The following is a 23576-nucleotide window of genomic DNA, read 5'->3' as shown; positions in this document are numbered from 1 at the left end:
GTGGTACGTTTTTCCCTTGTGGAGTAGGAGCGGATTAGAGCAACCTACGGTTCGGGTTGTTCGGCAATCTCCCTATCAATCTACCGTACGTTAGTAGCTGCGTGTTTCATTTTTGTCGGATTTGGTGTGTTAACGAATTTATTGCTTGGAGTGTAACGGCCTAATGCCTAAAATATGTTTTGATCTTTGTAAACTTTGATGCTATTGCCTATGATCTTGAGAGGCGGTATCTGTGTACTGCAGAGCATCTTAACTATTGTTTGGCCAACCTTGTAGAATTTTATATAAGATTGTATTTCATGGGCTTTTATTTAAATGAGCATTTTAGAATATAAAGTTGCCACCCTTTCACCGTAAGACTTTTCTTAGAAGTTAAAATCAAGTTGCACCTTGGTGGCAAGGTTAATGTTGTAATTGTTAGTGTTTTGTACCATTTCCATCCCTCCTACGGGGGGTGCATAGTTTGTGAGCTTGTGTAAATTGTTAAAACTCTTAGTTTAAAGTTATCTGGTGTGTTGCAGATTTGCACTATTTTGAATCTGTTCTTTTTAAAAATGCTTTTAGGCACTATTATAGTGAATAAAATTCCCATTTGTCAAAGGAATTTGTTTATTATTTCATCAGTTACTCCCTGGCAACTGCTTCCATGTTTACATAGTGTGATTAAATGTGTTAATGTTCTTGATGAATCGCTAGTAAATAAACTAAATTCTTAAGAATATTCTTTGAAAATAAATCACGGTTCAGTAATTTTTCCAAGAGTTTATTAGAAAACGAGGGTCAACAAATGTGTAAAAAAACGGGAAAGTCCAATAACAAAACAGAGGCTGCGCCAACGGCGAGTGCCGAGCGGCATCACCAGCCGTGGCCGTGCCCGCCGCCGCCTCCGATGTTGTGGTAGACGTGCTTGTAGACGGGCACCCTGACGGGGTACGGCTTGGGCACCGGCACGGCGACCGGCTTCTTGACGGTGATGGGGTAGGGCTTGTCGACGGGCACGGGCACGCGCTTCTCCACGTAGACGGGGTAGGGCCGCTCGCGCTCCACCTGCACGGTACGCGTCACGGGCACGTGGACGCGCTGCACCTCCCTGTGGTAGACGGGCACCGGGTGCGGGACCGCCACCGGCACCGGCTGCGGCACGGAAACGGGCACGGGATGAGGAACCGGCACGCGGACCACCTTCACCTGCGGCGGCGACGGCGCCTCGTGGAACACGCTCGAGTGCTCCTCGATCGGCTCGAAGGCGCCGTGGCCCAGGAAGCCGCCGCCGCGCGCGACGCCGGCCACGGCCAGCAGCACAGCCACCAGCGTCGCGCTCCTACACTGCACCTGCCGACAGAGGACTACAGTCAGTCCGTATTCTGCACGGAAACAGCATCCTCCACGAACGTAATGACAGATATTTTGTTATGAAGCACTCAACTGTCCCAGTTGTTATTGTTGCCACTCTTAAGACTAATTTGATGCACCTCTCCATTCCACTGTGTTTTGTCGAGGACTTTTTCTATTTGAACAACTACACTACTGGCCATTAAAATTGCTACGCCAAGAAAAGAGGCAGATGATAAACGGGTATTCACTGGAAAAATATATTATACTAGAACTGACATGTGATTACGTTTTCACGCAGTTTGGGTGCATAGATCCTAAGTAATCAGTACCCACAACAACCACCTCTGGCCGTAATAACGGCCTTGATACGCCTGGGCATTGAGTCGATCAGAGCTTGAATGGCGTGTAAAGGTACAGCTGCCCATGCAGCTTCAACACGATACCACAGTTCATCAAGAGTAGTGACTGCCGTATTGTGACGAGCCAGTTGCTCGGCCACAACTGACCAGAAGTTTTCAATTGGTGAGAGATCTGGAGAATGTGCTGGCCAGGGCAGCAGTCGAACATTTTATGTATCCAGAAAGGCCCGTACAGGACGTGCAACATGCGCTCGTGCATTACCCTGCTGAAATGTAGGGTTTCGCAGGGATCCAATGATGGGGAGAGCCACGGGTCGTAACACATCTGAAATGTAACGTCCACTGTTCAAAGTGACGTCAATGCGAACAAGAAGAGGTAGACGTGTAACCAATGGCACCCCATACGATCACGCCCGGTGATACGCCAGTCGCTTCAGTCTGGAACCGCGTGACCGCTACGGTCGCAGGTTCGAATCCTGCCTGGGGTGTGGATGTGTGTGATGTCCTTAGGTTAGTTAGGTTTAAGTAGTTCTAAGTTCTGGGGGACTGATGACCTCAGATGTTAAGTCCCATAGTGCTTAGAGCCATTTGATACGCCAGTATGGCGATGTGCGTTTACCGCGATGTCGCCAAACGCGGATGCGATCATCATGATGCTGCAAACAGAGCCTGGATTCACCCGAAAAAATGACGTTTTGCCATTCGTGCACCCAGGTTCGTCGTTGAGTTCACCATCGCAGGCGCTCCTGTCTGTGATGCAGCGTCAAGGGTAACCGCAGACGCGGTCGCTGAGAGGATAGTCCATGCTGCTGCAAACGTCGTCGAACTGTTCGTGCAGATGGTTGTTGTCTTGCAAACGTCCCCATCTGTTGACTCAGGGATCGAGACGTGGCTGCACGATCCGTTACAGCGATGCGGATAAGATGCCTGTCATCTCGACTGCTAGTGACACGAGGCCGTTGGTATCCAGCACGGCGTTCCGTATTACCCTCCTGAACCCACCGATTCCATATTCTGCTAACAGTCATTGGATCTCGACCAATGCGAGCAGCAATGTCGCAATACGAAAAACAGAAATCGCGATAGGCTACAACCCCACTTTATCGAAGTCGGAAACGTGATGATACGTATGTCTCCTCCTTACACGAGGCATCACAACGACGTTTCACCAAGCAACTCCGCTCAAATGCTGTTTTAGTGTGAGAAATCGGTTGGAAACTTTCCTCATGTCAGCACATTGTAGGTGTCACCACCGGCGCCAACCTTGTGCGAATGCTCAGAAAAGCTAATCATTTTCATATCACAGTATCGTCTTCCTGTCGGTTAAATTTCGTATCTGTAGCACATCATCTCCGTCGTGTAGCAATTTTATGCCCTCAGTTCATTTGGATCAGTTTCCAGTCTTGGTTTCCCTTCCCTCTAAATTTAACACCACGACCACCACCACCCCCTCCCCCCTCCCGCCCGGTCAGATCCCACCACACACACACACACACACACACACACACTCAAAAATAACCTCCCTCCCTTCCCATAAAAACTGTTAGCTGAAGCCTCCGGATGTGCCTTGTCAACCTGTATCCTTTTAAGTTTACCTATGTCCATTTGTGATTCAACGCCTGCGAGACCTCAGCACACATGCGTAATAAAATGAAACACCTGCAGCCGTCGTTTTGCTGTTGTTTTATTTTTACTGCAACCAATTTTGATGACTCAGTACACCATCTTCAGGCTTTAACTAACACTAAGGGGCTGAGCTCCAGTGGTTAATGTCTATGAACTGGCTTCTATACACTATTGTGCAAGCCATATTGTGCCTGCATGATTGCAGACACAAAACCACTTTTGCAATACTCTACAGAAGCCAGGACATAGACGTTGGCCACTGATGGAATCGTTTTGACATTGGGATTCACCATCTCAGCATCGGTTACGGCCTGAAGATGGTGTAATAAAAACTAAAAACTAAACTTCGCCAGAACAGTCCATGATGGCCCAACGGTATCGACCGGTCACCGTGTCCTCCCCCAATCCACAGGCGTCACTGGATGCGTATATGGAGGGGCATGTGGTCAGCACACCGCTCTCGCTGCCGTATGTACGTTTACGAGACCGGAAACTGGTGTACATAAAAATAACGGATGGTGGTATTTTATTTTAATACCTGTACCCCTTTAAGTCAAAATGTGCGAACAGATGTTTTCTGGGACAGAGTAGCTTTTCACAGCCGGCGTTGCCTTACTTAAGACTTCCGGTCTCAGCGTGTTTAGTTTTTGGTTTCGTCTCTCACTGAAGGGGATATCGTCAGAGGTGAAACGGCAACTGCCAAAAACATATCCCACAGTCGGAGACGAGACGTCTCTTACACAGCGACAATGCCCTTCGTCAATTTTTTAACCGTAAACTGTTTCATCCCCACTTCAGTTCACCGCCTCTTCGTTAGCAACTAGATTTTCCCTTAACAGATTCACTATTGTTCACTACCGCTCATTCCATCATTCTGTTATTATTTGTATAGTTTGTCTTCCACATTTTCCATTTATAAACATTTCCAAATCGTGTAACGCTACACACCAATCCACATCCACATATAAATTTATATGCTACTTTAACAACTGTCTCCTCTACCGTCTTATCAACGAACATCGTCTCATATACACTATGTATCCGGACACCTGGTTGAAAGTGACTTACAAGTTCGTGCCGTCTCCGATCTGTAATGCTAGAATCCAGTATGGTGTTGGCCCACCCTTAGCCTTGATGACAGCTTCCACTCTCGCAGGTATACATTCAATCAGGTGCTGGAAGATTTCTTGGGGAATGGCAGCCCACACTTCACGGAGTGCTGCACTGAGGAGAGGTATCGATGTCGATCGGTAGGCCTGACACGAAGTCTTCGTTCCAAAACATCCCAAAGGTGGTCTATAGGATTCAGGTCAGGCCTCTGTTCAGGCCAGTCCATTACAGGGATGTTATAGTCGTGTAACAACTCCGCCACAGACCGTGAATCATGAACAGGTGCTCGACCGTGTTGAAAGATGCATCCCAAAATTGCTCTTCAACAATGGGAAGCAAGAAGGTGCTTAAAACATCAATGTAAGCCTGTCCTGTGATAGTGTCACGCGAAACAACAAGAAGTGCAAGCCCCCTCCATGAAAAACACGACCACACCATAGCACCACCGCCTCCGAACTTTCTTGTTGGCACTGCACACGCTGGCAGATGACGTTCACCGAGCACTCCCAATATCCACACCCTGTTATCGGATCGCCACATTGTATACCGCGATTCGTCACTCCACACAACGTTTTTCCACTGTTCACTCGTCCAATGTTTACGCTCCTTACACCAAGCGAGGCGTCGTTTGGCATTTACCGGCGTGATGTGTGGCTTATGAGCAGCCGCTCTGCCATGAAATTAAACTTTTCTCACCTCCCGCGTGACTGTCATAGTACTAGCAATGGATCCTGATTCAGTCTGCAATTCCTGTGTGCTAGTCTGGATAGATGTCTGCCTATTACACATTACGATCCTCTTCAACTGTCGGCGGTCTCTGTCAATCAACAGACGAGGTCGGCCTCTACGCTTTTATGCTGTACGTGTCCCTTCACGTTTCCACTTCACTATCTCATCGGAAACAGTGGACCTAGGGGTGTTTAGGAGTGTGGAATTCTCGATTACAGACGTATGACTCAAATGACACCCACGTTCAAAGTCTGTGAATTCCGTGGAGCCCGCATCTCGTGGTCGTGCGGTAGCGTTCTCGCTTCCCACGCCCGGGTTCCCGGGTTCGATTCCCGGCGGGGTCAGGGATTTTCTCTGCCTCGTGATGGCTGGGTGTTGTGTGCTGTCCTTAGGTTAGTTCGGTTTAAGTAGTTCTAAGTTCTAGGGGACTTATGACCACAGCAGTTCAGTCCCATAGTGCTCAGAGCCATTTGAACCAATTCCGTGAAGCGTCCCATTCTGCTCTCTCGCGATGTTTAATGAAGGACATGTTATTCAGACAAGAGCATTAATGTCGTGGAGAGATACACTATGTGATCAAAGCCGGCCGCTGGTGGCCGAGTGGTTCTGGCGCTACAGTCTGGAACCGCGCGACCGCTACGGTCGCAGGTTCGAATCCTGCCTCGGGCATGGATGTGTGTGTTATCCTTAGGTTAGTTAGGTTTAATTATTTCTAAGTTCTAGGCGACTGATGACCTCAGAAGTTAAGTCGGATAGAGCTCAGAGCCATTTGAACCATTTCAACCAGAGAGAAAGACAGAGAGAGAGAGAGAGGGGGGGGGGGGGGGAGAATACCTCACTCACACCATCGCCTCGTAGATAAGTTACACCCCCTCGGAAACCCCCAGTCAAGTACAGTTCTGTGTAGGTGATAGTCACAGTTACGAATACATTGTCCTCTCCTTGTAATAAAAAAGTACTTCATGAAAAATTTAATCATTTAAGTAAAGTTCCAGGGATAGAAACTTGGAATATATTGCAATAAACCGCAAAAAGGAAGAACCGCAAGTGTTGAAGTACCTGATATAAGTTTTCGATGATAAGGCAACAAATGAAAGGAATTTAGATACTGTAAAAGCTGATTTTACTCTTTCTACTTATTAGCAACGAACGTAAATTATGTATAGTCATGGAATGCCTTCACAAACCGAATGCAAAATCAAATTATGTGGGACATGTTCGTTACTCATATCATGTCTCCGTCTCTGTTTCTGTGTACAACTAAAAATATTTTCATCTCTAAAAACTATCTACGTGCTGAAATATCAGTACAGTAGATTTAACGACGGCATTCATAAGAAATTCATCAGCTAACTGTCCATGTTTCGACGTCTGGAAGGTTTGCTACGATGTTATAGATTTAACGTCCCAACAGATCTCGTGCATTATTTATTTCAAATAACTGAATAACTACTGCTGGCTAAAGAAGTGCTGCAACTTTATTCACTGTCCGTAAAAAGCGGAACCCAGCAGTTGGGTCTCAAGGTATTTGTGTGTCTCGCAGGAACAAGCAATGCACTCAGTCACAATCAAGATTCCTCATTAGCGGATGGCACTGAACTTTCTATCAGGTGAATGGACGATGCTGTTTTCAAAAGGGCAACAGAGTCGACGAGGGAGCGAAAATCATGAAGGCGGATACGATGAACTAGAGGGCACCGTAGAGTAGTAACGAGTTCTTCCTGCCCCCACATTTCTCTCTCTCTTTCTCCCTATCGTTCTCCAACTCCCCTCCCTGTCTCTCTTCCTATGTGTATTATGAATATTGCACAACACCAACGCTCCGTTGGCCGTCTTCTTCAGTAGGCGTACGATTTGATTGACCACCCGAACACTTCCATTGCTAATAGGGCAAATCTATGTTGATTTAAAACCAACAAATTACTGCTCGCATATGCTTGACGGGTGGGCAGAGGGGATTAGCGATCGTGAAAAGTGAGCTACTACGCTCAAGCGGATAAAAGGATGCTCTTACAGACGATTCCACAACCGTCTGTAAGACAATTAACGCTCGTGTTACTTTCATGAAGTACGTAACTGGAGAAAATGCTCACCATCAGTGTTTCACGAGCAAGAGAGAGAGAGAGAGATGGCGGCGTTGTACCCAACGGCATTGGGTAATTTCTCTTTTATTTTTCAATTACAAAATCACTCCTAACCACACAAGATTCCACAAGAAATCGTTCGCCATATTCCCTCAAAGCTAATACGTAGTGAAGACGGTAATTTGATGGTAGAAGAATGACGTCACATTAGTGATTCAGTATGTCCCATGAAAACACATATACAGCGACGCAGCCGGAAACGCAACAGAAACAATAAAGACGAAGGAAATAGGCGTGAGATATACAAGAGGAGATGCCAAAAATATTAACATGTTGCATCTGAGGGTCCTCTCTATTGAAGCGACGAGAGGACAGTGCAGCATTATAATACTTTTTGTTGAATGAACAAGTTTTCCGGCAACAATAATTTTATGTTTCTGGCCAACTGTATCGCTCCTAGGGAATTTGTTATTGCAAGTTCCATTTTCAGTATAAAGTCTGGGACACTCGCACGAGGAGCATTTTAGGACGTGTATAGGAATCCTGCGACCAAAGAAATGGTCACACACGGCTCACTGTGAACTTTAGGATACGCAAACTGCATCCGATTTTTTTTTTTTCGTTTTCTAACTCTGGACGAAAACACGTAAAATCGTACAATTGAAATCAGTACCTGCGGTACATAAAATTTTTGCAAATTCACTTGGAAAAGGATGATTAGAGCTCGGAAATAACTCGCTAGATGTATATAAACTAGTTCACGAAAGATACTTGCGTTTTCGTTTATTACCTTCACTTTTCGTCGATCAGCAGAAATGAAATGGGCATAGTGGTGAAACGGAATAAGTTGGAGACGTAGGACGCAGTCGTCGTAGAAGAAGAAATTGGAGCGTACAAGAGAGAAACAGAATATTTCTTTTACTTTGAGTTATCAGTCTTCTGACTCGTTCGATGCGGCCCGCCACGAACTCCTTTCCTCTGCTAATCTTTTCATCTTAGAGTATCACTTGCAACCTACGACCTCAATTGTATCCTGGATGTATTTCAGTCTCAGTCTTCCTCTATAGTTTTTACTATCTATAGTACTCTCCAGTACCTTGCAAGTTACTCCCTGTGTCTTCTTCTTCTCAGTGCTTTCCATGTATTCCTTTCCTTGCCGACTCTGAGGAGAACCTCTTCATTCCTTATCAGTCCTCTTAATTTTCGACATTCTTCTGTAGCACAAAATCTCAAATGCTTCTATTTTCTATTTTTTCCGGTTTTCGTTCAGCTCATGTTTCACAACCATACAATGCTGTGCTCCAAATGTACATTCTCAGAAATTTGCTTATATAATTAAGACCCATCTTTGATGTTAGCATATTTCTTTTGGCCAGGAAAGTCTTTATGGCCAACGCTAGTCTGCTTTTAATATCCTCTTTGCACTGTCTGTCACTGGTTATTTTGTTGCCTAGGTAGTGGAATTCCGTAGCTTTATCTATTTTGTGATTACCAAGTCTGATTCCAAGTTTCTCGCTGTTCTCATTTCTGCTACTCCTCATTACTTTCGTCTTTCTTCGATTTATTCTCTGTCTATATTACGTACTCATTAGACTTTTCATTCCATTCAGCAGATCCAAGCTGATTATGTGTTGCTTTCCACGTTCGCTTGTATCCTATACTATTTTTGCCGGTATTGGATTGCTTTAGATACTGATGAGAACGACGCAATCACTAAACTGTTCACAGTAACTCACTCTCTACCCTGACTTCCTGTTCATAATGAATGCTAATCCCGTTATATCATTTACTGCTGCTATTCGTCTGACCAGAAATCCTTGTCTTCTTCTCGCTTCACTTCACTGGCTACACGACGATATCTAGATTGAGGCTTAGCATTTCCGTTTCCAGATTATCAAGCTTCCCTACCATTCAAATCTCTGACATTCCACTCCCCGATTTTTACAACGTCACCCTTTCGTTGCCTATACGGTCTCTTCCTTGGCAGTTCCCTCACAAAATCAGAACTGGGGGCCAGTCTGAAATCTTCATCTAGTGGAGAGATCATTCCACTTTTCAGTTATTGGCCACATATCCTTTGGATATATATTCTTTGTCTTTAGTACAGTGGTTTCCGTAGCCTTCTGCATCCTCACGCCGTTGAGCATTACTGATACTGCTACCTATTAGGGATGGTTTCGCAACCCAATGGCCAGAGAGGACTTGAACTTCAGTCCAAACCTTCGCTCTTTTGACAAGGCCTTTGGCAGAACGAGGAGGACATCCTACGCTGGAAGGCGTTGACGGCCATTGCTGATGACTTTTATGCAAAATTTAGGCAGCGGCGGGGTGGGAATACGTGACCCAGGACGTTTTTGATTATTAGTCAAAACCACTACCTCTAGACCAATGGGCCAAGAGGTCCTTCTTTCTGAGATTCCTCTGTTATGAGACCTATGAAAAACCGATTTTTACAATGGCACTCGGGATCTTCCCTCTCAGGTATGGCACCTAAACAATAAAACTCTAAACGGCGACTGAAAGGAATGGCTGCTGAAAGACTTATTTGAAGTATGATATGCGTCGTGCAAACTCCGTCTGAGAAATATTTTAACATCACAAAGAATGAGATATTCTGGATTTGATTCCATGGACTACAATACCAGTGTGAAGGGCACGGCGGGAAGCATTTGCCAATGCAATGCGTCTTAGGGTTTCTTCCTGTTTCATTCGTGTGTGGAGAGTGCGAAGAATGGTTACTTAAATGCATCTGTGGGTGGTATAACTATTCTACCAGTCTAACCTCGTCTTAGAAGTCCCTATGTCAGCCTGTGGCCATTAGTGTTAGCCTTCCTTCTATACGCTCATAATTACCAGTTAGTCCTTTTCCTAACAGGTACCATCCTGTTCATCAATATTCTAGACGGGTCACACGAGTGTTTTGCAGACAGGACGTTTTCCCACATCCTACCAATGAAGTGAAGTGTACCGCTTGCTTCACCTACGTCATGTTAGCTTTGGGGGGGACCTGTTGGGCCCGTTAAGTGCGAAGGAAGCCAGGGCTGCCTCCTAGAAAATTACCGAGACACTTGCTCAAAGCATCTATACTGGTGACGAAGAAACATTACATTGCTACCATGTCTCTCAATTTCTACGGTGTTTGCGAATCATATGCTACTAAGAGCACCCCTGCTGATGAGTTTGTACCACTAGTTGGTGTTGCTGGCTTCTGCGCTCCAAACATCCCCGGCCGCTAATTAAATTACTGATCCTCTTCCAAGCGGAAAAGAAACTGCAGACTGTAACAGGCTTAATAAACGCTCGTGACACGTAATTACTAACAGAAAAGGACCGACTCGCTATTTTACGTATCACCTGGTCGCTATTTTGACGTCACAGATATTAATTTGCGTTTCCATTCTATAAGCCTTTGAGGGAGCTGGCTTTGTGAGTTAAACCAAGGATGAGAAGCATCACGTGTGTTAATACCGGGTGACAGCGAATTAAAAACTCCCGCCTGTCCGCCGCGAACAGTGGCTGAAGCGCGCTGCGCGTCTGTGTTCTCCAACAACACGACAGAAACAGCGGTAGGTGCGTGCCTGTTAGGCCCGACAGAGGGATTTGGGTCTTGTTCATTATAAAAGGGAAAAATACCGAGGAGATGCGACGTGAAAATTAATTTTGTACTTCCAAAGGTAGGCCAATACATATAATGAATTGTAAAACTAATTTTAGTGGAATTCATACTTTACGTAGCCCAAATACGTTTTACTAGTTCATACCGTATCACTACCTCAACGCTTACCAACAATTTTAACCGGTAAGAGATGCTGACGAGGCCAGGGAATGGGAAATGCCACTGTGACATTCTAGCAGCATAGACTGTTCAAGAGTTCAAGAATGGGATTAAAATTCGGGGAGAAAGTATATCAATGCTAAGATTCGCTGATACCAGTAGTATGCTTAATGAAAGTGAGGAATGATTACAGGACTTGCCGAATGGAATGAACAGTCTAATTAGTAGGGCCTACAGAATGTGGATTGGCAGCAAACCGAAGAAAGACGATTGTAGTGAGTAGTAAAAGAAACAGGATTAGCGATAAACTTAAGATCAAACTTGGTGACCAGGAGATAGACGAAATTAATTGTTTCGGATATCTTGGTAGCAAAATAACGAATGACAGACGAATGAAGCAGGACGTGAAAAGCAGCCTAGTAGAGGCGAGGGGAGCATTCCCGACCTAAAGAATTTTACTTGTATCAAACATAAGCCGTTATTTGAGAACGAAAGTTTAGGAATGTACGTTTGGAGCACGTCACTGTATGGGTAGTCAATCAGGAGCTGTAGGGAAACCCGGAAAGAAGAGAATTGAGTGTTCGAAAGATGATGGAGATGGAAACACTCAAAAGAGGAAGGAAAGATACGGCATGTGTTACGTTCTGAAGGAATAAAAAAAAAATGGTTCAAATGGCTCTGAGCACTATGGGACTTAACATCTATGGTCATCAGTCCCTTAGAACTTAGAACTACTTAAACCTAACTAACCTAAGGACACCACACAACACCCAGTCATCACGTGGCAGAGAAAACCCCTGACCCCGCCGGGAATCGAACCCGGGAACCCGGGCGCGGGAAGCGAGAACGGCTGAAGGAATAACTTCCATAGTACTTGAGTGAGGTGCAGAGGTTAAAAACTACAGGAGAAGACAGACATTCGAACATATCTAAGGAATCATAGGGGACATTAATAATATCTACTACTCTGACGTGAAGGAGTTGGCGTAAGAGAGGAATTTATGGTGGGTCGCATCAAATCTTCGACTGGTGACTCAATAGTTAATCCGAACATAATATGAATATGGGTCTGTGTATGTGTGTGTGTGAGGATACAGAAGGCAATGGAAAACACTGCATTAAAGACACGTAACGTGTATCCACAGGACATGTGGCCTGTAATTGAAGAAGTGTCATGATGATCTCTCCATTGGCAAAAGATTCCGGAATAGTCCCCTATTCGGATCTCCGGGAGGGGACTGCCAAGGGGGAGGTTACCATGAGAAAAAGATTGAATAATCAACGAAAGGATAACGTTCGAGTCGGGGCGTGGAATGTCAGAAGCTTGAACGTGGTAGGGAAACTAGAAAATCTGAAAAGGGTAATGCAAAGGCTCAATCTAGATATAATAGGGGTCAGTGAAGTGAAGTGGAAGGAAGACAAGGATTTCTGGTCAGATGAGTATCGGGTAATATCAACAGCAGCAGAAAATGGTATAACAGGTGTAGGATTCGTTATGAATAGGAAGGTAGGGCAGAGGGTATGTTACTGTGAACAGTTCAGTGACCGGGTTGTTCTAATCAGAATCGACAGCAGACCAACACCGACAACGATAGTTCAGGTATACATGCCGACGTCGCAAGCTGAAGATGAACAGATAGAGAAAGTGTATGAGGATATTGAAAGGGTAATGCAGTATGTAAAGGAGGACGAAAATCTAATAGTTATGGGCGACTGGAATGCAGTTGTAGGGGAAGGAGTAGAAGAAAAGGTTACACGAGAATATGGACTTGGGACAAGGAATGAAAGAGGAGAAAGACTAATTGAGTTCTGAAAAAAGTTTCAGCTAGTAATAGCGAATACCCAGTTCAAGAATCACAAGAGGAGGAGGTATACTTGGAAAAGGCCGGGAGATACGGGAAGATTTCAGTTAGATTACATCATGGTCAGACAGAGATTCCGAAATCAGACACTGGACTGTAAGGCGTACCCAGGAGCAGATATAGACTCAGATCACAATATAGTAGTGATGAAGAGTAGCCTGAAGTTCAAGACGTTAGTCAGGAAGAATCAATATGCAAAGAAGTGGCATACGGAAGTACTAAGGAATGACGAGATACGTTTGAAGTTCTCTAACGGTATAGATACAGCAATAGGGAATAGCGCAGTTGGCAGTACAGTTGAAGAGGAATGGACATCTCTAAAAAGGGCCATCATAGAAGTTGGGAAGGAAAACATAGGTACAAGGAAGGTAGCTGCGAAGAAACCATGGGTAACAGAAGAAATACTTCAGTTGATTGATGAAAGAAGGGAGTACAAACATGTTCCGGGAAAATCAGGAATACAGAAATACAAGTCGCTGAGGAATGAAATAAATTGGAAGTGGAGGGAAGCTAAGACGAAATGACTGCAGGAAAAATGTGAAGACATCGAAAAAGATATGATTGTCGGAACGACAGACTCAGCATACAGGAAAGTCAAAACAACCTTTGGTGACATTAAAAGCAACGGTGGTAACATTACGAGTGCAACGGGAATTCCACTGTTAAATGCAGAGGAGAGAGCAGATAGGTGGAAAGAATACATTGAAAGCCTCTATGAGGGTGAAAATTTGTTTGATGTGATAGAAGAAGAAACAAGAGTCGATTTAGAAGAGATAGGGGATCCAGTATTAGAATCGGAATTTAAAAGAGCTTTGGAGGACTTACGGTCAAATCATTGGGGGAAGTGGCAACAAAACGACTATTCACGTTGGTGTGTAGAATATATGAGTCTGGCGACATACCATCTGACTTTCGGAAAAGCGTCATCCACACAATTCCGAAGACGGCAAGAGCTGACAAGTGCGAGAATTATCACACAATCAGCTTAACAGTTCATGCATCGAAGCTGCTTACAAGAATGATATACAGAAGAATGGAAAAGAAAATTGAGAATGCGCTAGGTGACGATCAGTTTGGCTTTAGGAAAAGTAAAGGGACGAGAGAGGCAATTCTGACGTTACGGCTAGTAATGGAAGCAAGGATAAAGAAAAATCAAGACACTTTCATAGGATTTGTCGACCTGGAAAAAGCGTTCGACAATATAAATTGGTGCAAGCTGTTCGAGATTCTGAAAAAAGTAGGGGTAAGCTATAGGGAGAGACGGGTCATATACAATATGTACAACAACCAAGAGGGAATAATAAGAGTGGACGATCAAGAACGAAGTGCTCGTATTAAGAAGGGTGTAAGACAAGGCTGTAGCCTTTCGCCCCTACTCTTCAATCTGTACATCGACGAAGCAATGATGGAAATAAAAGAAAGGTTCAGGAGTGGAATTAAAATACAAGGTGAAAGGATATCAATGATACGATTCGCTGATGATATTGCTATCCTGAGTGAAAGTGAAGAAGAATTAAATGATCTGCTGAACGGAATGAACAGTCTAATGAGTACACAGTATGGTTTGAGAGTAAATCGGAGAAAGACGAAGGTAATGAGAAGTAGTAGAAATGAGAACAGCGAGAAACTTAACATCAGGATTGATGGTCACGAAGTCAATGAAGTTAAGGAATTCTGCTGCCTAGGCAGTAGAATAAGCAAAGACGGACGGAGCAAGGAGGACATCAAAAGCAGGCTCACTATGGCAAAAAAGGCATTTCTGGCCAAGAGAAGTCTACTAATATCAAATACCGGCCTTAATTTGAGGAAGAAATTTATGAGGATGTACGTCTGGAGTACAGCATTGTATGGTAGTGAAACATGGACTGTGGGAAAACCGGAACAGAAGAGAATCGAAGCATTTGAGATGTGGTGCTATAGACGAATGTTGAAAATTAGGTGGACTGATAAGATAAGGAATGAGGATGTTCTACGCAGAATCGGAGAGAAAAGGAATATGTGGAAAACACTGATAAGGAGAAGGGACAGGAAGATTGGACATCTGCTAAGCCATGAGGGAATGGCTTCCATGGTACTAGAGGGAGCTGTAGAGGGCAAAAACTGTAGAGGAAGACAGAGTTTGGAATACGTCAAGCAAATAATTGAGGACGTAGGTTGCAAGTGCTACTCTGAGATGAAGAGGTTAGCACAGGAAAGGAATTCGTGGCGGGCCGCATCAAACCAGTCAGTAGACTGATGACCAAAAAAAAAAGGCAACAATCCCTATCAAGGTAAGGGCCACCTACCTACCATACTTCAGGAGATATGACATCGTAAACAAAGAGGTGCATGACAAACTGTCTCGTTGTGCATGATGATGTTTAAATTTATTACTTTCTTGTTACTAACTCTATACGAAACACATTTTCAGACAGTATCCACACATGCCGCTGAATGTTTCTACACATTGTGTGACTGACGGATCAGGACATATGACTTCAGCTGCTGCAACATGCATAACGTTTATATGTATTACTTCTTTGTTACTACCTCTACTCGCAAGATATTTCGGAGACAGTATCCTCACATGCCGCAGAATGAACTTACGCAAATACATCATTGTACGACACATAGTTCAAGAGATGTGAAGTCATATACACTACATCTACTTTTACATTTATACTCTGGAAGCCACCTACCGGTGTGTGGCGGAGGGCACTTCACGTGCCACTGTCATAACCTCCCTTTCCTGTTCCAGTAGCGTATGGTTCGCGGGAAGAGCGACTGCCGGAAAGCCTCCGTGCCCGCTCGAATCTCAATAATTATACACTGAGATGCGTGAAAAAATGCCTGAGAATGCCTAAACTTTTAATACGTTTATTCTGTACTATCACCACAGTCCTGCAGTCGAGTGTACTTACGGAAATTCCTGACACCTGTCAGCGCATTTCACAGCTTTCAACTGCGAAGCGCAAACGGCTCTTGACGAAAACAGTAAGCATCTACAAAGCTATGATAAGGCTTTGCTATAGAGACGTTTACACAATCGCGATGTAGATACGCGAAGCAGCTATACTTATATATTAGTACAAGATGCACATTTTATTATGCACATTTTATTTGTATGAGTGCTGCATAACTTGAAGGGTGTTTTCATGAATACATGGAAAGGAAACTTTTTCGCCATTACACTTCAAACACAGTTCAGTTTTTCTTTCAGTTCTAATGGAAAACTTTCAAAATGAATGCTAGGCAACGCCAAGTTTGGAAGCTAGTAATAAAAGAGTAAAAAGGGAGAGAGAGAGAGAGAGAGAGAGAGAGAGAGAGAAATTGTTTTTCTTGGCACAAGAGAATAAGACTGTTAGTATTGCTCAAGAGCTAAATGTTGTAGCATTCTACTGTGCCGTTTTTCTAAACTTTTAGCTGTGTTCGTAATCTATGAAAAGTTTTATCAATATCAATTTAGTGAGTGGTACTGGACGGACAGCCTATTCAAGTCATCTCCTTGCTCGTCCCCCAAGAAAATATCGTCCGCAATAGCACAAAAAAAAAAAAAAAAAAATTCGAGACTGAATCCGTGAGTTAGCAAAGGTACTGTCGGAAATGAGAGGTGTTACATAATGAATAAAGTCCGGTTTGTCGTAACGTAGAGGATATTAAATGATTAAACTTTCATTCCATTAGGTAATAATGTCCAAACCAACGTCATTCTGAGGCCTTGTGACTTCCACATCGAAACAAACCGACTCCGAATGCCTCTTGCGAAATTTATTGCCATATATGAAACGTGCGCTGTGTCAGTTTAGGCTGCTTCAAATGTGTCTTCCCACCGTATTCCAGCCATATTTTACAGGTGACAAACCAAGGAACTGAATATGTCAGGCAAGGATCCACGAATTGCTCAAGGTGATTGTGGTGTGGTCTTGTATTATTATTATGTTGGAATACGCCCTTACCATTACTGCTGCATACCAGCAAGCGTTCAGCCTCCTTGGGAAATTTACAGAATCAGTCTTTTTGTCATACGTAGCAGCTCCTCAGTCAACGGCATTGCCGCAGTGGCAACACAGCTTCCCGTCAGATCACCGAAGTTAAGTGTTGTCGGGCTGGGCTAGCACTTGGATTGGTGACCAGCTGGTCCGCCGAGCGCTGTTGTCACACGGGGTGCACTTAGCCCTTGTGAGAGAAGCTGAGGAGCTACATGATGTAAAAGTAGCGGCTGCGGTCTCAGAAACTGACATACGGCCGGGAGAGCGGTGTGCTGACCGCATGCCCTTCATATCGACATCCAGTGACGCCTGTGGGCTTAGGATGACGCGGCGGCCGGTCGGTACCGTTGGGTATTCCAAGGCCTGTTCGGACGGATACAGAGAGAGTAGCTCCCCACACCATAATTCCAGGAGCCGAGAAACCATGGGTCTCAAGGTTGCTGCTTCCTGTGACCACTCAATAGGTCATCTAAGGACACGTTGGCGTCGAGCTGAATGTCTCAAACAGAAGCGAGGCCAGTTACTGAACATCAGAAAATGCCAGTCAGTTGCCTGTGGTTCAGCGTCAGCAGTAAACGACGCACTGTAACTCGACAGCTACCAGTAACCTGTTCCCCATTATTCGTGGTGACAAAAAAAATGGCTCTGAGCACTATGGGACTCAACTGCTGTGGTCATCAGTCCCCTAGAACTTAGAACTACTTAAACCTAACTAACCTAAGGACATCACACACATCCATGCCCGAGGCGGGATTCGAACCTGCGACTGTAGCAGTCGCACGGTTCCGGACTGCGCGCCTAGAACCGCGAGACCACCGCGGCCGGCTTCGTGGTGACAGGCTGCCCATAGTCCCTGCAGTGACTTCCGTTGCTGTCACATACGAGTCAGAGCCAGTCGAAGAATCCCACGATCTTCTAGCTGCGTAGACTTTATGGAGGTATCCATCTGTACCTACTCTTCTTACCACAATATTATTTAGATTCCTTTTCGTCACCACTCGTTCTATCACAGCACCAGGGCCAACTGTCTCCTCGATCTGTAGCTATGATGCTACCCTCATGCAAACGATTCGAACTGTCTCAAAGTCCGACAGTATGCTACAGGTAGACGTGCCATGGCATGATGTGTTAGGATCTGCACCTGAAAAATCCCAGTAACGTTAGACACAGCTAATGATCATTATATACTCACACCGTTCTTCGTCTGTATGAATAGCCTCAGTGAAAATTAACTCACAGGAGGATGAAATTTTAACCATCATTTCTTGCAGGTGTACTGGAGTATCAGTACGGAAGCGATCAGTCAAAGTGCTCATGATAAAACACTTTCCATTCAGGTAAGTATATTTTTAAGTGGTGTTACCCGCTTTCGAAGTTGGGCCTGTTCGAGTACATGCATGACAGTATTCGCTCTCTTCAGTGTGACAAACTTTTATCCAAGTCTCTTTCCGTAATGCTGTAATTGTGCTGCTTCGGACTTCCAGCTTATAACAAGAGCAGGTCTGTAATAACTTACTCGTCCTCTGCCACTAGGATGACAGATGTTGGTGTGTTTTATCAAGACGTGTACTCAGTTAAAGATATAAAATACAAATATAGTATGAGTAAAATAAGCAGTGTAGTTGTATCTGGGACAAAGAAATTCTTTGGGTAATCTTCACACAACATAAAATTTAAATCCGAAAACTTGTTCATTTTAAAGTTTTGACCGTACGGCTGGAATGTTCAAGGGTTTCCAGTACCCGCACTCTTGATAAACACTCTGTCAGTGGTTCCGAAACAACGAAGCGGTAGAAAACTTGCAGAGTGATGCAGCAACCTGCTGGAAAAATTTAAAATAGACGATACTTCACAACTGAAACTCCTATATTACGTAGCTGCAGTTCTCATATATTGTACAGGTCCTAGGGACTAACTGGGAAGGTGCAAACCGAATAGGTCTGCTGAAACCGAGCAGCATGTAAATCAGGTAAGGTATCAGATATGATTTCATTGGCTTTTCTTTAGTCAAATGATGGTGGACGATACTTCACTAGGCATATACTTCCGCTCGAACCATCTGCTCATGAAATTCTGGTGAGACTGTTACATTATCGGCTCATAACTCACACACTGTGGGAAAACAGGAACAGATGTGAATCGAAGCACTTGAGATTTGGTGCTACATAGGAATCTTGAAAATTAAGTGGACTGACAAGGTAAGGAAAGAGCAGGATCTGCACAGAATGGGAGAGGAAAAACAAATATGTAAAATACTGACAAGAGTAAGGGACAGAAAGATAGGACATCTGTTAAGACATCAGGGAATAACTTCCATGGTACTAGAGGGAGGCGTTGAGAGCAAAATCTGAGAGGAAAACAGACTCTGGAATACTTCCAGAAAATAATTGAAGACGTAAGTTGCAAGTGCTACTCTGAGATGAAGAGGTTGCTACATGAGAGAAATTCGTGGCGGGCTGCATACAACCAGTCAGAAGACCGATCACTCAAAAGAAAATAATAAATAAAATAAAAATAAAAACTTCGTCGAAACTATTGTGTATTTCACAGAGGTTATCAAATCTGGTTGCAGAGATTAGTTAACAAAAATAACTTGACCCTAACATTTGATGAACTACATCAGAATTAACCATTGCAAACGCCATCAGACGAAATAAGCAACCACTATAAACTGTATTCTGCTTTGTTCAGTTGGAGTAAGGCATGGAGATGCTAAGGCCCCCTTGATAAGTATCTTTTAAGTATTAGATCACATTTATGGCAGGTCAAGGTAAAAAACCATAGATAAATACGTATCATTAAAAAAGTTCGTAAATAACGTAGTTCTTTATACTGAAATCAAGAATGCGAAAACATGCATAATTAAATCGACAGACAGCATTGGATTAAGTGGGACGCACTTATGACCCAACTGAGGAATGTGCAGATGAAAAAGAGAAGGAATATCCCTGTACTGAAAGCAAGATAACGTAATATGACGTACATAGATATCCATAGAAGGTGTAAGAGAAGGAATATCCCTGTGTTGAAAGCAAGATAACGCAATATGAAGGAGATAGATATCCATATAAGGTGGAAGAAACCTATAGGAAGTAAACTGTATTGAAATCACCTACTGACTCATAGTTCTGAAAGAATTTCCTGGAAGTGAGTATGTGGAGCATTTTAGTTCACACCGGAAAACAAGTCCCTGGAATCATTTTAAATGTGGTTGTATAGACAGATCTGAGAAACAGAACATAACGTAAGAAACGATGCAGGACAAGAACAAATTGGAAAGGAAAGCGAATTAAAGATAAATTATGAAAAGGTGGGATACAATGTCAGGGTATGTGTCACTAAAAGAGCACTTGGAGGCGAAATTTACACAGTCAGTTAAATATACAAATTTGTTGATGATTGAGACCGTGCATGGACAATAAATTATTAGAGATAAACTGCAATTCATGACAAATGCTTGTAACTTCGGTGGAACCTTGGTTTTAACCATAAAGCATTCTATAGCGACTGTGTTAACGAAAGTAAAGAACTTTAAGCATTATAATATGTAAAATAATCGACGTTGGTGGGTGTAGGAGGCGCGCAGAAACGTATACATCAGCAGACAGCGGATGTAGACAAAATGTTCGCCATTGTAATGTGGAATAAGAGGCTCTAAATCATGAGACAAACAGCGATAAAACACATAGACGGCCTATAATTTACAACACCTATAAAAATCCAATGGGCAATAAAGAGGAAGATTACAAAACGGGAGACCGAGTAAGCCAGGATATAAAGCGTCATTACTGTTTAAACTGTACGCTAGTATGCAAGAAAGGAAGCGAAAAAAAATCTGAACAGGAACAAGTTTACGAGGGGAACGGATACCAAAATCCATGCTATAGCAGCCAGAAAAATGTTACATGATTCGTTGAGCACTTAGCGAATGTAATACATGTTACCAACTACGTGTAAACAGGGATAAGATAAAACTGTAAGTAGTAGGAGGCATGCCAATGGCATAATGAAAACTGAGAAACACACCGTAGTACAAATGGAAAATTCCACTGTTCAGGAACTGCGAATACACAAGGTGGCCTAAGTTATTAATAAAACTTTCCAAAGAAACTTTTCCGGCTCGACACTCTACCCGAGCGATTAATTTTGCGTCTCACAAAGAGATAGACGCAAGTGATGAAAGATGCATGTAATGACAGTCCCACTGATAAAGTTAGTGATATGGTGCTGAAGAAGTTCATGAAAGTCTACGTCCACAGTAAAGTGAAATCGGCATCATGATCAACTGGAAATGCTTTTGAAATCTGGCGCAACGAACAAATAACGTACTAAACGTAACAGTTCATTAGACAATGAGAGTATTGTATGGGATCAGAGTGCTATGTATCAACTAAGGTCTAATGAAACTGAAAGACATGAATGACAGCATAAAACGGACAGAAGAATGATAATTACACGGAAAAAGGAGAAGGGGCTAATTTACTTGAGCGTGCGGATTGTTTGGACGACAAAATACAGAAACTGAGCAACATTTGTTCAGATGGTTCAAATGGCTCTGAGCATTATGGAACTTAACATCTAAGGTCATTAGTCCCCTAGAACTTAGAACTACTTAAACATAACTAACCTAAGGACATCACACACATCCATGCCCGAGGCATGGATTCGAACCTGCGACCGTAGCGGTCGCGCGGTTCCAGACTGAAGCGCCTAGAACCGCTCGGCCACAACGGCCGGCAACATTTGCTAGGGAACTGTGTAACTTGGTTGTAATTTGTATTCGATTCAAAAGATATTATCTGGTAAATTACTCCGTAATGCGACTGAAGGCGCGAGCTACGCATCGTGCGTTTTTCCTGACGACGTTCGTCGGGTTATACATGTCCCGAAGTAATGTCGTGGACGTAGCATACAGATGACAGAGGAGGAGTCGACGCAGCAACTCACCGGGCGGGCCATGTCGTCGCTCGTCTGTTGGTGGGACGGACCGTGTGCTGTGTGCGATGACCAGACTCCTGGCGGGCGCTATTATACCTCCATCGCGAGACGCTTTCACCGGCGCCGCTCCAACCCTTCTCCAGACGCAATTCACCACTGTGCATTTTTGCTGCTCCGTGCGCTAGGCCGCTTTGTATACGTCACTTAGTCAGATCACGGCCGACATACTGACCTCCGGTGACCACTCACAGCTGTGATAAATACCTGGTGTGGTGAACCGCTACCTATATTACTCATAATCGTTTAATTTCGTCGAACTTGATGGGCTAGCGGTAAACCGTGCGCCAGAAAATCCAAAGGTCGCGGGATCTAGTCCCAGTCGGACCACAAAAATCTTCAGTTCATCTTTCACCTTCCACCTCTCAGTGATTTAGGGAGTCTCCACAAAAGAACTTGGTTGTTCCCTACCGCTGGATAGATAACTGTAGTAGATTACGGACACTCAAGTCGCTAAAATGGCGTCCCTTAGAAAGACCTACACCCGAGCACAGAGCCACATCCAGTTATTTAACTGCGAAGACGTTTTCTGCTGTAAGGCCACTGCCAGCAATGATTCACGAAAGAGATCATTTTTTTTCATTTAATACTAAATGTTGTCCGCGCAGTTAGATACACGTTGTCTCTCCTATGAGTCGTGAGGCTCATTTCCTCCGGTGCTTCAGGAGATATTTGCGATTTCGCTTTAACGTTGAATAGCTAGAGTCAACCTGCTTTAACGTTGAATAGCTAGAGTCAATCTGCGCTCGTCACATCTTTCATGCGAAGCCCAGTGCCGATGAAAAGCGTCGGTTTATCTCTCGTTACAAACTAAATGATTTTTGAAGCGGAGTTTTACGTAGCCTTTCAATTGAGCGGTCTCAGATTAGTCTAGTGCAAGGGTTCCCAGCAAATATTTTCTCGAGGACCCCCTCATCGAGCATGATTGGTACCTTGTCATATCTCAGTATCAGGTACCTAAAAACGCAAAATTAAGAGTCTTTTTTACGTTTTCTATTTTTGGTACTTAGAAAAAACATTGAAATATTTATTATTGAAAAAATTATGAGCCTAAAACCTTTTCAATTTAGCCATCATTGTTATAGTTAAATTTTTGATTATTGCTCAAAATCTGCGTGTTTAGTATAACAAACTCCTTAAAAAATAAAAATTGAGCGTGAACTGAAAATGACAGGAAAAAATTAAAACTGAGTTTATTGGTCTTTCAAGCGTACTACACTACATTGAGTAGACATGTTTGAAAAATAAGAAAACACTAATTTCATACAAGGTATTATTTATTTCAAAAAATTCAGTTACAACAGAGTACTCCATCAGTATACGGTTATTTTTAATTTTCAGTTCTTAATGAGATGAGTTCAACCTCATCTTTGAGTCCATTATTTCTGAAATATTCGGTTCGAAACTTCAAACTTTCATTCTGAAATCGGACCGCATGTCGAGCCGATTCGTACATTTGTTTTTCATAAAACGCATGGAAGAAAATTCTTGCTCATATCGGTATGTGGTTGCAAACTGAAGGATCTTTTTCATTGACGTATCTCCAAATTTCTTGTAGTGCTTGCGTGCTGATGCCCAGAAGTCTGTAATTTTATCACCGATGAAAATTTTTATCATCGTACCACAGCAGGACAGATCGACAAATTGATCTTCCTCTTCTTCAGCGAGGCCTTGGTATTTTTCTATTTCTTCACAGCTGAAGGGATATCGAATCCATCTGCCGTCAGGGTCAG

The 23576-nt window shown here is 43.6% G+C and overlaps 1 protein-coding gene across 1 annotated transcript; it reads right to left on the bottom strand.

Moving 5' to 3' along the window:
- Positions 1 to 855: 855 nt before the first annotated feature.
- LOC126235333 (cyclin-dependent kinase inhibitor 1C-like) lies at positions 856 to 21807 on the bottom strand. Its single transcript, XM_049944055.1, has 2 exons — positions 21796 to 21807; positions 856 to 1332 (listed from the first exon to the last, which is right to left on the bottom strand). Exons 1-2 carry the CDS (start codon positions 21805 to 21807, stop codon positions 856 to 858), a joined length of 489 nt encoding a protein of 162 aa, XP_049800012.1.
- Between the last annotated feature and the right edge of the window lie 1769 nt (positions 21808 to 23576).

Source organism: Schistocerca nitens, chromosome 2 (assembly GCF_023898315.1).
Source record: "Schistocerca nitens isolate TAMUIC-IGC-003100 chromosome 2, iqSchNite1.1, whole genome shotgun sequence".
Lineage (NCBI taxonomy): Eukaryota > Metazoa > Arthropoda > Insecta > Orthoptera > Acrididae > Schistocerca > Schistocerca nitens.
The sequence above is the reverse complement of the archived record's forward strand: the minus strand, read 5'-3'. Positions and strand labels throughout refer to the sequence as shown.